The sequence below is a fragment of the Rhamphochromis longiceps genome, linkage group LG5 (genome assembly GCF_057381845.1).
Source record: "Rhamphochromis longiceps isolate RC_006_pf linkage group LG5, R_longiceps_female_GT1.1, whole genome shotgun sequence".
In the NCBI taxonomy this organism is placed as follows: Eukaryota; Metazoa; Chordata; class Actinopteri; order Cichliformes; family Cichlidae; genus Rhamphochromis; species Rhamphochromis longiceps.
The window spans coordinates 38,788,490-38,801,798 of record NC_140561.1 but is presented as its reverse complement, the minus strand read 5'-3'; the positions used below and the strand labels follow the sequence as shown (position 1 = coordinate 38,801,798).

Sequence of the window (13,309 nt, the reverse complement as noted above, 5' to 3'; positions counted from 1 at the left end):
CTGATGTCTGCCCTTTACTGATGAATTAATGGTCTCATCTGAAATTTTCAAGCCTTACTGAAAGACCCAGTGCTGATTTTAAAACTCTGAGGTCTCCATTAGTGTACAGAAGAAGGATGAAACAGGGCGTGGTGCCCTTAGTTTCTTAGGTTGAAAAAACATTCAGCTTGTGACCAAAGAACTCCCACTCTGAACTTGCAGCTTCATAAGGGGCTCTTGAGAGATTGTCTACAGTAAATAATGGTTCTATCAGCCTGCAGGCCAAAAATTACATTTTGGACAAATTTTTCTTTTGGAAATTTTGAGCATCATTTTGGTAGAAATGGATGACATAATAGACATGCTTCCCTTTTTTCTATACAATTTAATACATTTTCCTAGACAATATGTCTTTTGTGGTAAACACACGTATCCTCAGACGTACAAGGATTCAGAGAAAATGCAGAAGGAAGTCCAACATTCGTTTTGTGACTAACTGTCATATAATGTTGTCTTTTCTTCTTGTTTTCCATCAGCCTCAATAACAGAGTTTAGATGTGCTTGACTGGTAAAAATCCTCCCAAAACACAGAAATGTGTGACATCTTTTGAATGTGTAGAAGGTTGTGTGTTGCCTCCGCAGAGATAATACTAAATGAGAAAGAAAAAAAGCAATATTTGTTCAACTGATGCGAGATTTTTGTCGTTTATTTACTTAAAAAAATAAATAAATTTCTGCCATAAAGGGATTTGGTAAAGACGTAAATTTGACACCAAAATGAAGAAACTTAAATATCCAATGTTAAAAAATTCTTTAACACTAAAATTACTCATGAACTAAGAATATTTTCTTTCAGGGTTTCTGCCAGTTTCAGGTAAAATCACTCCCTGATTTCCTGATTTTGGAGAAGAATCAGATCTGTCAGATCACAAACGCCTCAATTAACAGGCTGCAGTTTGGTTTGGGGGCGCTGTTGCCTCATTAAATTAGGGAAAATGTCGTGAAGTGATGTAGGTCAAAAGGCGCAGAGTGGAGAGGTTCCTGTGACTCCACCACCACCAGCTCAGCTCAGCAGACACCAGCAGGGAAAGCCACGAGCTGGTTTTGCGCATGGTCAGTTTCACCTCAGTCATTTTTTCGCCTCTCTCTCTCCCTCTCTCGCTCTCCGTCCTCTTCACTCATCATCATCCAGCAGCATCCATCTCTCCGGATGTCCACAGCCGTCGGATTCCTGTCTGGTCGCGCCCTGGGCACCAGGTAAGACCCCGCTGTCATCCCCATCACTGCCCGCTCTCAGTGCTCCGGTCCTCTCATCGGTGCCCCTGCAAGTGATCGAGGCTTTTTTTCCTTTCTTTTTGTTTTTTTTCTCTCGGGTTCCTGGGATGCAGCGCGGGGTGGATGCTGCCTGCCTGGATACTGACTCGTTTCCCGGTGTTTCCCTCCAGAGAAATCCGCACTTGAGTCGCTGCCTGGTTGCATAATTTACCTCTGAATGCGATCATCGCAGACTCGGACTCTCCTTCCTCGTTTGGTCCGTGTTATCTGCCGTCTGCTCGGGGTAATGAAAAGCGTGTCAGTCAGTGTGGTGCTTATCTGCCCTGGTTCATCCTGATATCATCTCCACACACACACACACACACACACACACACACACACACACACACACACACACACACACACACACACACACACACACACAGGCGGAGTGCACTGGTTCAGGTTTTGGCAGCTTGGCGCATCGCAAGGTCACGGTGGTGCTGGAGCACAGCCACAGGGTGGAATGACGGGTTGCTCATGGGCACTCGGGCTCCCAGATGTGATCCATCGAGGCGGGCTCTGATGATAAACGAGAAGTGTGTCAGTGGGCTACTTTAGCCCGGAGCTCCCCGGAGATTACAGACGAGTGATGCGCTGCTTTGTGGAGCAGAAATCACAGCTTGGTGAAAAGGCTGTGCTGTGTTAGAGCAGCCCTGTCTAACATGTGGCCTGCTGTTGGGAAGTCATTCATAATGATGAATAATTGTTAATAAGTTGCTTTGCTGGTCTACAAAGAAGTAATATTTTGCTCATTCGGTTACAAAACACTCCGCGTGGAGATGTTTTCTGCCTTTAAAGAGCCGCTGTGAATATCCCTGCGCGTGTAAGAAGAACAACAGTCAGACTTCATGTTTACATTGCATTTATTTTCTTTAGAGCAGGGGCGTGCCCAGAGCAGGACAATTATACTAGAAGGAAATCGATACAAGCTGTGGTGGATTGTAACTTAGTACATTTACTCAAGTACTTTACTAAAGAATCATTTTAATGGACGTTGCTCCTTTCTACTTTTACTCCACTGTATTTTGGATGTCAGTATTTTAGTGCTTTTTACTTCATACCATTTATTGTAAAGCATTAATTACGTCATATATTACATATCTAAGAATATCAATATGAATGTGTTATCCTGTGTTAGGGACTGAGTGCTGTGTAGAGGAAATTACATTATTGTGTTTGGGATGTTGAAAATGATGCCGTTGCCCATCAGATGCCTTTGCATCAGTTTTGGCAAAACCACTGGTTTTTTGCTGAGCTGCCTGGAGACACAACACTGGTCCCATTTTATGCTTGAATGATTCATGGGTCAGTGTTAAGTGGCTGAGCAAAAAAAGTTTTTTAAAGCAGCCAAGGTCTAAAGAAAAACTTTGAAAGACTTTCAGAAATTCTGGATCCTTGGAAGCAAAATCTAAAGAAATAAGGGACTAATAAGGTTTAAGACTTGCACAGTATGATTGTAACAGCTGATTATAGCTTTTACTTAAGGAGAACTTCTTTCACCACTTTGAAAAACATTATTAAACATTGCTTAACATGAAACATTGTTTTCTATGCTTGTGGGGCCATTTTTTCTGTAATGTTTTTTACGCTACACTTTATTTTTAATCAAACGCTCTGATTTCCTGTAGGGTCCCTGCCTTGTTTTGTGCCATTCAATTTTAAAAATTCATTAAAACAAAGACTTTAATAGACTATTTAATAGCTTTTATTATCCAGTCATTTTAACTCTCCTGCCCACTTGAGATCAGTTTATCAAATTGGGTTGATTTTGACTATGAACTAAAAGCGTTTTTTATACTCCCACATTGGATCTTCAGACTTGAGCTATCGAGCCTCTTTAATGTTCACACCAGCTTGTGCTTGATAAGGATCACACCCGGGGCTCTGAGGTGTTAACCAGCACAGGCAGACAGTTTCTTCTCTGTGAAACAAAAATAAATAACTCAGTGCATTTTTAACCTCCTAAGACCCGAACTCTTTCACAGCATGCATTTCTAATTTCTCTTTGATATTTGGTCACATTGGGGCCCGATGAATGTAAAAACAGAGAATTACCAGATTTTTTTAACCTTATTTTTGTTTCTAAGAAAAATAAGAGCCACATATGAGGATATTCGTTTAAAGTTTTGATAGAACAGTAGCAGTATAATGTCCTCGTAAGTGGATATCAGGCGCATGTAGAGCAAAATTGAGTATTTTAGTCTAAATAACCAAAAATGTGATGTCCACATATGTGGACGGCAGGTCCTAGGAGGTTAAAGCAATTGTCTCACTTTGTTTAAATTGCTCCCTGCTGTTAACGCATCTCTGTGCACATATATCAGTTTTCACCTTGACCTGGTTTAAAGAGCTTACAATGAATTGAAATCAGCTGCAAACATCTCTCTCTCTTCCTTTACTTTAGGATTTAGCTGGTTTTAACTCTCCATCACCGGGAGAAGTGTCAGCGCGACAGTGATGACAGGGAGAAGAAATGGGAATGAATAACCATGAAGGTGAGACGTGTGTGATTAAATGTGTGATGGATTCTGCAGGTGGTGTGGAGACAGCAGGCCTGCAGGATGAATCCCCTCTCAGGTGTGACAAATAGTGCACGATTCTTCTGGTTTCACTGAGGCGGAAGAAGAAGCGAGACGTTTATTTCACTTGAGCAAATGTGAAAACAGTCGAGTAAAAATTTGCATTTGAAAGTAAAAATGTTATTTTAATGCATTTGTGAGACAGACCCATTAAAAGTAATCAAATTATCATAAATCGCTGGAATTAGTTTTGATTAATATATATATGAGTACACAGACGTGTAGTTTTCATTTTGAGCTGATTTGTACTTGTTCTCAGTCACTTCTTGTTATAAATGTCCTAAAAATATGCAAACTCATTGCCTCAGAATAAAATGAAGTAATGTCAGGGATGAGTTTTAACTAACGTGTTTATTTTGAGTCTGCAGCACAGAGCTCAGTAACACAAACTGCCTGGTCAAAAACAATGTCAGCAGTTATTATCCAGTGTTTAATTACTGCAGTTATTAATATGTTTCAGCTGCCAGCAGGTTATGCAATCCTAACTGCTTCTCATTTCTTAAACAACCACGTAGGAAGACACAGCCCATAGTGGAAAACATGTTACTCTGTTTCATGAGGATCAAATTATTGACCTGCATCAAGCAAAGAAAACAACCAAACAGAAACACTGAAGCAACTACAGCTGGTTAAGAACTGTTCAATGTGTTATTAAAACCTGGAAAGATAGAGTTAAACCATCATCTCTGAAGACAGAAGAAATTCAGTTGAATAAAAAGCATTTCTACATGTGCAATCTGAAAAGAGCTCAACCTTAAGAAAACTACCGATCGCTGAGGTGAACCAAGAAAAAGGAGCATAAACACTGAGCGAAGGCTGAGCCATGTAGTCTGCCTTTACAAACATTTATGAAAGAATGGGTCGTTCTGAAGAGTGCACTCAATTCAAGTGTGGCACTCTAACAGGATACCACTGTTGCAGAAAGTCAGTTCATGAAATTTCTTCCTTCATAGAGTTTCCATAATCAGCTGTAAGTGGTATTATTGCAAAGTGGATGCATTCAGGAACCACAGCAGGGATTGGCCAGTACGTACTGACCAAACTTCCTCTGACATCATCATCAGCACAAAATCTGCACTGCTGGGTTTCCACAACACAGCAGCTCCTGTAGGTGTGAGGTGTTGGAGGCCCAGTGCGTTTGTTCATATCGTAGAACAAAGTAGAGGATGTGTGCTTAATATTAGGGTAAACAGGAAGTCAGATTCTTCTTTGAACGTTAAAAGTTTAACCAGTTCATCGATGAATTCATGTGTACGTTTATGGAAATTTTACAAAGATTCCTAAAAAATGGGATGGATCTGAAGTAACCCTTTGACAACTTGAGAACCACTTCTGACCATGACTGATAAATAAACTATAAGGCTACATGTTATTAATGTGAGCCTACGATCAATCCAGTCTTAACCAGAGACACAGAAAATGATTTTTTTTGTAGGTCAAGTCGGGCTCCGTTGGATTATATAACTCCTTTCATATGTGTCATGAATCATATAATATTTAATCTATTTATTCAGTGAGGATAAAGCCGAGTGGAGGTCCAATGAAGACATGAGCACATATCGATGGAGTCCTCTTTCAACACCGTAGAGCTCCGGGAGCTGCGAGGGAGTGGAGCCCGGCGAGGCCCGTCTCCGACACCGACTTCAGCACCCTGGACAGCAGCAACGCTGGGCTGCTCCGCCCGGGGCTTTGAGAACGCCTCCTACGAGCAGGATGAGGAGCAGGACCTCCGTCAGCAGGAGCAACAGCCGACGAGTTATCCGCCTTCCACATCAGGAAACAGTAAGGTGAGCGCGGTGGGGTTTGGTGGTTGTGGCAGACATTTGTTTTGGATGTTTTTAAAGCAGTCGCTTAAAACAGTCCTTATGTGACCTCGGCAGATTCGGGTTACAGAGCGAACCCCGTAGCCAAAAGTGATGTAACCTTCCAAATCTAACCTGAGCCAGAAATCCAGCTTCACAGGCATCTCTTTGGAAGATGAACCCTGTGAGAAGAGACAAACACACGCTGGCGTACAGCTGCGGGCCTGGAAAAAGAACTTGTCCAGGGTTTTCTGGCATGTTTGTCTTCAGGAAACAAACAGATTTAAGCTTCCTTCTTAATTGGAAAATGGCTTTGTACTGATTGCTGTTTAGATGCCTTTGGGGTGACATCACTCTCCCGCCCGGGCTTTTATTTTGTTTGTGCTGTTTGTTAGACTGTCACGACTCCACGGAGCTCATCTGTATCTGTACAGCTTTTACTGACACACGTCGGCGACATTCATCAGTAACAGGTCGTCGCGCCGACGCATTTTCTCCTCTTTGGATGTGATCTCACTGCTTTCTGTGAACGCTGACCTCAGCGCTGTGCTCTGGCTTGTTTATCTCATCCTTCTTTCTTTCTTTCCTTGTGTTTTCTTCTTCTAATTCTTTCCTCCCTCTCCACTTCATTCCTTGCTTCTTTTCTTTCTTTCTCAAATTCTCTTTCTTGTGTCACATCTTTACTTTCTTTTATCTTCATATTCCTTCTTTTCTTTACTCTTTCCATTGTTTCCTCCTTTCCCTACTTCCTTTTTTATTTGACCCTTTTTTCTTTCATTTTTCTTTTTGTCTTCACCTGTCTGTTGTTCCTACCTTCCTTTTTTCCCTTCCTTCTTTCCTCCCTCTCCCTATCTCCCTTTATTCCTTCCTTCTTTCGGTTCCTGCTCCCTTTCCCTTTCCCTCTGTTTCTTCACTTCATTCGCTCCTTCTTTCCTTGTGCTTTTATTTATGATTTTATCTGTTCTGTCTTTTCCTTAACCCCTTCATTCCCCCCTTTTTCTGTTCTTATTTCTATATTTTTCTTTCCTCTATTCTCTTCTTTCCTTGTTTCCTTCCTCCCTTTCTCACTAGCATCATCGTCAGGAGATCTCACCACAGTCGTATGATGAGGAGGAAGGCGGGGGTGGAGCAGGTGGAGGTCAGGAGGACGGTCAGGACTTCACTGAATTTCGCCCCGTTGATGACCACTCGGCAGACTATGGCTTCATCTTGGCGCTGGTGTTCCTCGTGAGTGGGATCGTCCTTGTGGTAATCGCCTACACCATCCCACGGGAGCCCAAAGTCGACCCTGACTCAGTTTCGGCTCGACAGATGGAGAAGCTGGAGATGTACTACGCCCAGCTTGGCTCCCACCTGGATAAGTGCATCATCGCGGGCCTGGGCCTGCTGACCCTGGGAGGGATGTTCCTGTCCGTGCTGCTCATGGTGTCCATCTGCCGGGGCGAGATGTACCGACGCAGGGCGGCATTCGTTCAACCCAAGAGGACTTACGGCTCCATCAACCTGAGGATGAAGCAGCTGGCGACTGGAGAGGCAAGGTTAGGTGAGGGCGGGGATGGAGGCGAGGAGGTTTTGGTGGAATGCGCAGAGACGCGGAATAACGTACAGCCAGAGCCGAGCCGGGACTCTAAATCCGTACCGGGACCAAGCAAAAACCCTCCTCCTTCTCTTCCTGCTGCTTCTTCTTCTGCTGCTGCTGCACGTGGAGTCAACTAGCTCCACCCTCTGCCTTCCTCTGCGCGATCCCCCAGGTGCATTATGGGGATGCAGGTCGCCCGTTTGTGCCGAGGGGAGAACCCCATCTTAAGCAAGAGACTTCCTGCCGGAGCTGTTACCCGGCATGTAGGGATGAACTGAGCTTAAGGGATATTTATTCTGACCAATCACAAGGGATGTATGACTTTACAACAGAGGGCTCAACTGGGTGGAAGACGAGAGGTAAGCCTGTGGCAATGTGGATAAGAGCACATGTGGACATGAACGGATGCATATCAAAGATTAAAATGAAGATTTTGAATCCTAGTATGTTAATCAGATTCATACAATATAAAGCACATTATGATATAAAGCACCGCAGAAAGTAAGATTAACATTTTATTGTGAAAATTCTTTACTGATGCTGAAAGGAAGTTCGGTAATTAAATCTAGCCATATTTTAAGCCCTAACCAGCAGGTTCACCTTAACACACTCACACTAAATACTCGGCTTGCAACGCTGCTGTGAATAGCACTATAATAGACTTCACAGTAAATTACTGTAAAAGAAAGAGCAACTCGCAGTCATACAAAAAACAGAGGCAACAGTTTTGAAAGCTTGGCGACGTTCACCTCCAGCCATTAATGCAGAAGGTTAACTGCAGAAAACCCTAAAAAAAAGCTTAAAATGTTCAGTTTAAACCTGCAAGCAAAATAAGTGACTGATTAAAAAGATGGAACAGAGCTCGCTTGGCTCCTTTTAGCTGCTTGTTTTGTTTTTCTGGCCGCACAGACAGATGTGGTTTAATGTTGGGAGGTGGATTCAAGCTGGAAAAGGTCTCAATTCGTTCCATCTGATATTTCTGTGACTTTTTTGTAGTAAAACTGTCTTTGCTTACTTGTAATATAAATTTATTATCATATAATTGCTGATTTTTGTGCCCACATGATTAATGGGACCTTGTTGGAGTTTGTTTTTGATCTTTTTTAGTTGCTAAAAGCTCCACTGTGTTCCCACTTCATCCCGTTTGATGTTTGCCTTTTTTTCTCTATAATGCCAGCCTGCTGGGGCTGATCAGAGTTGTAGAGTAGCATTATGATTCATTTCTGCTTGTGTTTGTGATTATTTTTTCCTCCATTATTCCCTCTCTACCTTGTTCTTTTGCTGCTCGTCACTGCCCTGTGGTCGCCAGCTCACCTCTGGCTTTGTCTATCAGGGTTTTGACAAACACCTAAACAAGAAGAAATCTTTTACAAAGCTCAGAAAATCTAAGAGGAGCTGCAGATTTAGCTAATAATGGATCTGACGCTGCAAGCTTTCTTAAATTTTCAGTTAATTTGTTGTAAAGGTGTCGGGTGAAATGCTCATGTTCAGATGATAAAAAGAAAGTTTTTCTTAAAATCACAGATTCCTCACAGCTGTTTGTGTCTTTGTTGATATTCTGCCAGCAGATTTTTAGCAGAGGCAGGAAAAAACCTCCACGGGGAACTTTTAAGCCATCAAATATTGATTCTCTTATTGGCCTCAAACGTCCAGAATCCATCTGTCTATAACCACACAGCACATGCTGCTGCTGCTTTCTCTCACTGTAAGTACAGAAAATGGCAGCCCAGTGAGAAATACTCCTCTGTGCATGGTCTGTCTTTAACTCACCAGCTTAAAAGCTGATTATGCCCCCTTGTGGTCAGAAATTGCTTAATGCAGCTTTAACGTTTGGCTGGCTGCAGCGAGAGCTAGGAGGTAACGATGAGAGGTGTTAGCCTGGCAGGTGCAGAAGTGATACACGTTACCCAGAAAGCATTGCTCCAGGCGTCAAAGAGCATAGTTGTCTGTAATGATTTCTTTTATTTTCTTATTTTTCTCTTTGACAAACAGTTTCTGAGCAGATCTTGGTTGGAAATCACGGCTGTTTTATCACAGCAGACACTAGATGAAGAACACAGTTTGTTTGTTGTTGTTTTGTTTTTGTTTGTTTTGTTTTATCACAGAAGCATTTCAAAATCAAAATTTTAAGCCACAACAATGAGTAATTTAACAGGGGTCACATTCATTTTTGCAAGCGACAGAACCAAAAAAGAAAGTGTGTAAAAATCGACTTCTCCAACAAGCCTGTTTTACATAAAAAGTGTCAGTGAATGCAGCATCAACAATAAGTATTGTGTCACATATCTGGTGTCTCGTGCTGCATCATCCAAAACTGTTGCCTCATGGTTACTGATCAGCATTTTCTGTGAGCATCAGAACAAAAATATGAAGCAGGATGTGAGCAGAATTGGCTCCCTTGATAGTAATTGTGCACATTTTTGCAAACTTCACGCTGATTACAAAGCACAGATCCATTGTTTCATTTGGACATTTAGACAACCGAGAGTAATGTTGGTGTTAAAGAGAGTGAGTGTTTATTTTATCGAGTAAAAACTGTAGGAGAAAACATGCTAATAAAACAATTTAAAGAACATGGGGCAAAAATAATTAACTTCTATAACTTAATGTTTGAGCTCTACTTGTGTTTAATTTATAATGATCCCAAAAAGCAGATTCTGTATGAGTATGAAGACATTTTTGGGACAGGAAGCCTTTTGGTTTCTGTTTGTACTCCAGGCTTTGGATAGATGCGGGTAAACAGTTCATGTAGAGAGGAAATGCAGGATTACATTTGTCAAAGTATATTAGATAACCATTGTGTAGTATCTTATGACAGTTTTTTATTAATTATAAAAAAATTACAAATGGAAATCGTGGCCTGGCTGGTACCACAAAATTAGCCATTATACCCAGTGGCTAAGTTATCAGACATCCCAGTGGGTTCCCAGAATTAATTACTTGTGCCTACACAACTTCCATCCATCCCCTTATCCAATTCAGGGGCACAGGGAAGCCGGAGCCTATGTATTTAGTTACACTCCACCACTGATTATAATCCGAACGTCTATGAAAGAGTCAAAAGCCTAAAATGGGTAAAAAGCTGATTTCATCTTAAAGAAGAAACATTAAAGTGACTTGTGGATGTTTTTGAGTGGATTGAACCTTTAATGACATCACTTATTTGTATAATATGTACACTGATGTTATTTATGTCATGTAAGGATACGATATGCCTTAACAAGTAAACACCGGCACTGTACATTGTGTATACACTGATATTATTATGCTAACGTATTACGGTCTGTATAGTGAGCCAGTTAGCCAAGGGTAATGTAGCCACACACACACACACACACACACACACATGCACACATTATTGAGTCCAGCTTGCAGTGGCGCACACACTGATACTAATCTCAGCTGTTTTTTGACGTTTTACAGTTTTCTTTCACAAATACTGTAAATATAACCTGCAGACATGCAGGATGTGGAGGACCTTCAGAAACTTCTGCTCCAGAAACACGACGCAGGTATGCAAAAGTATAAAAAAAAAAACAACGAGTCACAGCGAACCAAGTTCTTTCTTTCATAAACATCACACAAACTGCTGAGTAACCCTGCGAGGCCTAAACCATCACAGGATCAGAGGTTTGGTCGAATCCTAACAGAAAAAATGACTTTTGGGTCCTCTGTTATTGTTAGGTCTCATAACATAAAGCGCCTTGAGGCAATTATTGTTGTGATTGGTCGCGATAAAAATAAAATTGAAATGGAAATGTGACTAGTTCGCAAAGTGTGTTTGCAGAATTATTAAACTTTTCATTCGACTGTGAAGATATCAGAGAACGATTTTAAAGTGAAAGTCCCATTGTTGATGGCACAGACTTAGGGGTAATTATTAGTGATGATGGCTTTAACGTCACAGACAAACGGTCTTACGGCCGATCAGCTGGTGTGAAGGTCGTTTGAGCCTTAAAATGTCAGAAAAAACTAAAATTGATTTTTTTTTCTCCCACTGACAATAAAAAAATGTTCTAGACATATATTTATCACTTTTAAATATCCCTACTATGATCACACTTTGGAAACAAAGAATTTGAGGACATCAACAATGACCATAACTTTATTGTTATTTAACTAACGATAAAATATTTCTGCTTTCAATGAGTCTTCTGATTATTTTAGTAATAAAACATTTAACATAAGAAAAAAAAGGCCAATAAATATACAAAAGCATGAGCTTCAAATATATTGAATCTATCAACACTAATGTAATTATAAACATTGATAGTGTAAGCAATGATTAAAAAGTAAAACAAAGACATAAAGAAATATTTTAACTTTACATGAATTATTATATTTATTAATTACAAACAGCAAATGTTTGATGACACAAATATTCAAACCTGTTAAAGGTTTTTATTTATTTATAGTGTTATTGTTATTTTACCAGGAGCTGCATCCAGGTAGAGACCAGGCTAACGGTGTGCAGCGTGTAACCTCATTCGCTGCAGGTTAACATTTATAAACAGAGGGTCACAGATTTGGTCCTTGCCACCCCCCCCCCCCCCCCCCCCCCCCCCGCTGAAGTGTCCTTGAGTAAAACAAAACCTGAGATCTTTGCCGCCTTCATGTGAGGGGGCTTCATGGCTAACATCGGGACACACGTGAGGGAACGATTCCCATGTTTTCAGCAGCTGTCGTCCTTCGCTGCTGCTGAAAGCTGCCCTGCTTCCTTCTCACCTCCGCAGTCAGTGTGTGATCACACCAAGCTCACTGTGACAGAGGAGGAGAACTGGAGGTTCACTCAAACTTTACAGGCACGCTTTTAGCCAAACGTGTCTCTGCTGGATTAGTCACGCTGGCTGTGATGGAGGTTCAGAACAAATCTGAGTCATGATGCACTGATCCGACCGACACAGCTGATGCTGTCTGGTGTTGAGAGCAGTAGTCCATTAAAAAGCTTCTCCTTCAACAGTAATTTTCTCACTTTCCCAAGCTGCAAACATGTTGGCTGCGAGCACAACCAAAGACACACAAAAGGCTGACATAGCGCTGAAAAATATGTTCCAGTAACTGTAAAAGTCAGAAACACCTTTCTCGGGCACATTTTCAGCATCTGCTACTTTTACATCACACTCCAGAAGTCCTGAACTTTTCCCTCAGCCAAAAGCAGGTTTTGGAATATTGGAGACGCTCTGTGGGATATATAAGTTCATGATAGTTTGATCACTTACTTACTGCAATAAAATAAAACATGAAAATGAAATGACAAATCAAACTTCTTCTCAAGTTCTTCTGCAATCATCCACGGAGCGCTGCAGCATCCCCAGCACTCCTTTCCACAGGTTCTGAATCCTGTTTAGCCTCATCGACATTAACAAGAGACATGAATTTAAAATAAAACCTTAAAAAAAGACAGAAGAAGCAGAAGTGCAAAAATGTCAAAGTCGTTCCAGGTTTTCAGACTCTTTCCTGTTGCACTGGATTCAGAAACAGTAGAAACGCCAACATGGAGATAAAGTTTCAGGCTGAGATGCTTTAGCGTCATGCTAGTAGAAGTGAGGATTGCAAAGGTCAAAGTGTCACTTCATTGTCATCGTGTTGCTTTGGAAACAGGCTGAAGCTTTCCTATTCATGTGTGGATGAAGTAGAGAGGAGTGAAGGAGGGGAGGAGATGTGGGCGAGGCGGTGGGATGCAGCCGAGTTGCCGGGTGACGTGAGGTGATTCTTGAAGAGGCGGATTTTCAGCTTAGCGGGGAAGACGAGGAGTGACTCTGCATGAATACTTTGAATGACACATTGATGTTTCCCCGCTGGCCTCTGGGCAGCCAGAAATAAAAAGACAAGGCTTAAGGTTTTAACAAGGTTGGAAAAAAACAAGTCTGAACCTGGTTCTCTTTGGGGGAGAAACAGATTAGGCCTGTGGACCCTGCAGGTCCATGTTAGTGGGGAGAAACAACATCACAGAAGGAACGATTGTTGGTGCTCGGTCACTTCACACAGGTTGGATGCACAGAGCTGGAAGAAAAGGGCTTGAAAGGGTCTTTAGTTCAGTTATGTGGATGGAT

General features: G+C 41.6%; 1 protein-coding gene across 2 annotated transcripts; it reads left to right on the top strand.

Moving 5' to 3' along the window:
* Positions 1–544: 544 nt before the first annotated feature.
* On the top strand, positions 545–11,161 carry tmem74b (transmembrane protein 74B). Of its 2 annotated transcripts, none has more exons than XM_085408045.1 (4): positions 545–1,236; positions 3,701–3,791; positions 5,390–5,662; positions 6,749–11,161. In XM_085408045.1, the coding sequence occupies exons 3-4, from the start codon at positions 5,438–5,440 to the stop codon at positions 7,391–7,393; spliced, it is 870 nt and encodes a 289-aa protein (XP_085264171.1). In that variant the 5' UTR covers positions 545–1,236; positions 3,701–3,791; positions 5,390–5,437; the 3' UTR covers positions 7,394–11,161. The 2 variants fall into 2 exon arrangements, with proteins under 2 accessions (XP_085264171.1, XP_085264172.1); XM_085408046.1 differs by having other exon boundaries at positions 545–1,537.
* Positions 11,162–13,309: the final 2,148 nt, after the last annotated feature.

What these genes read in the sequence shown, in the direction of transcription:
- tmem74b (XM_085408045.1), top strand. Translation starts at nt 5,438, where the DNA reads ATGGAGTCCTCTTTCAACACCGTAGAGCTCCGGGAGCTGCGAGGGAGT. An exon ending in CCACATCAGGAAACAGTAAG is followed by an intron (nt 5,663 to 6,748) that starts GTGAGCGCGGTG and finishes CTTTCTCACTAG; the next exon opens with CATCATCGTCAGGAGATCTC.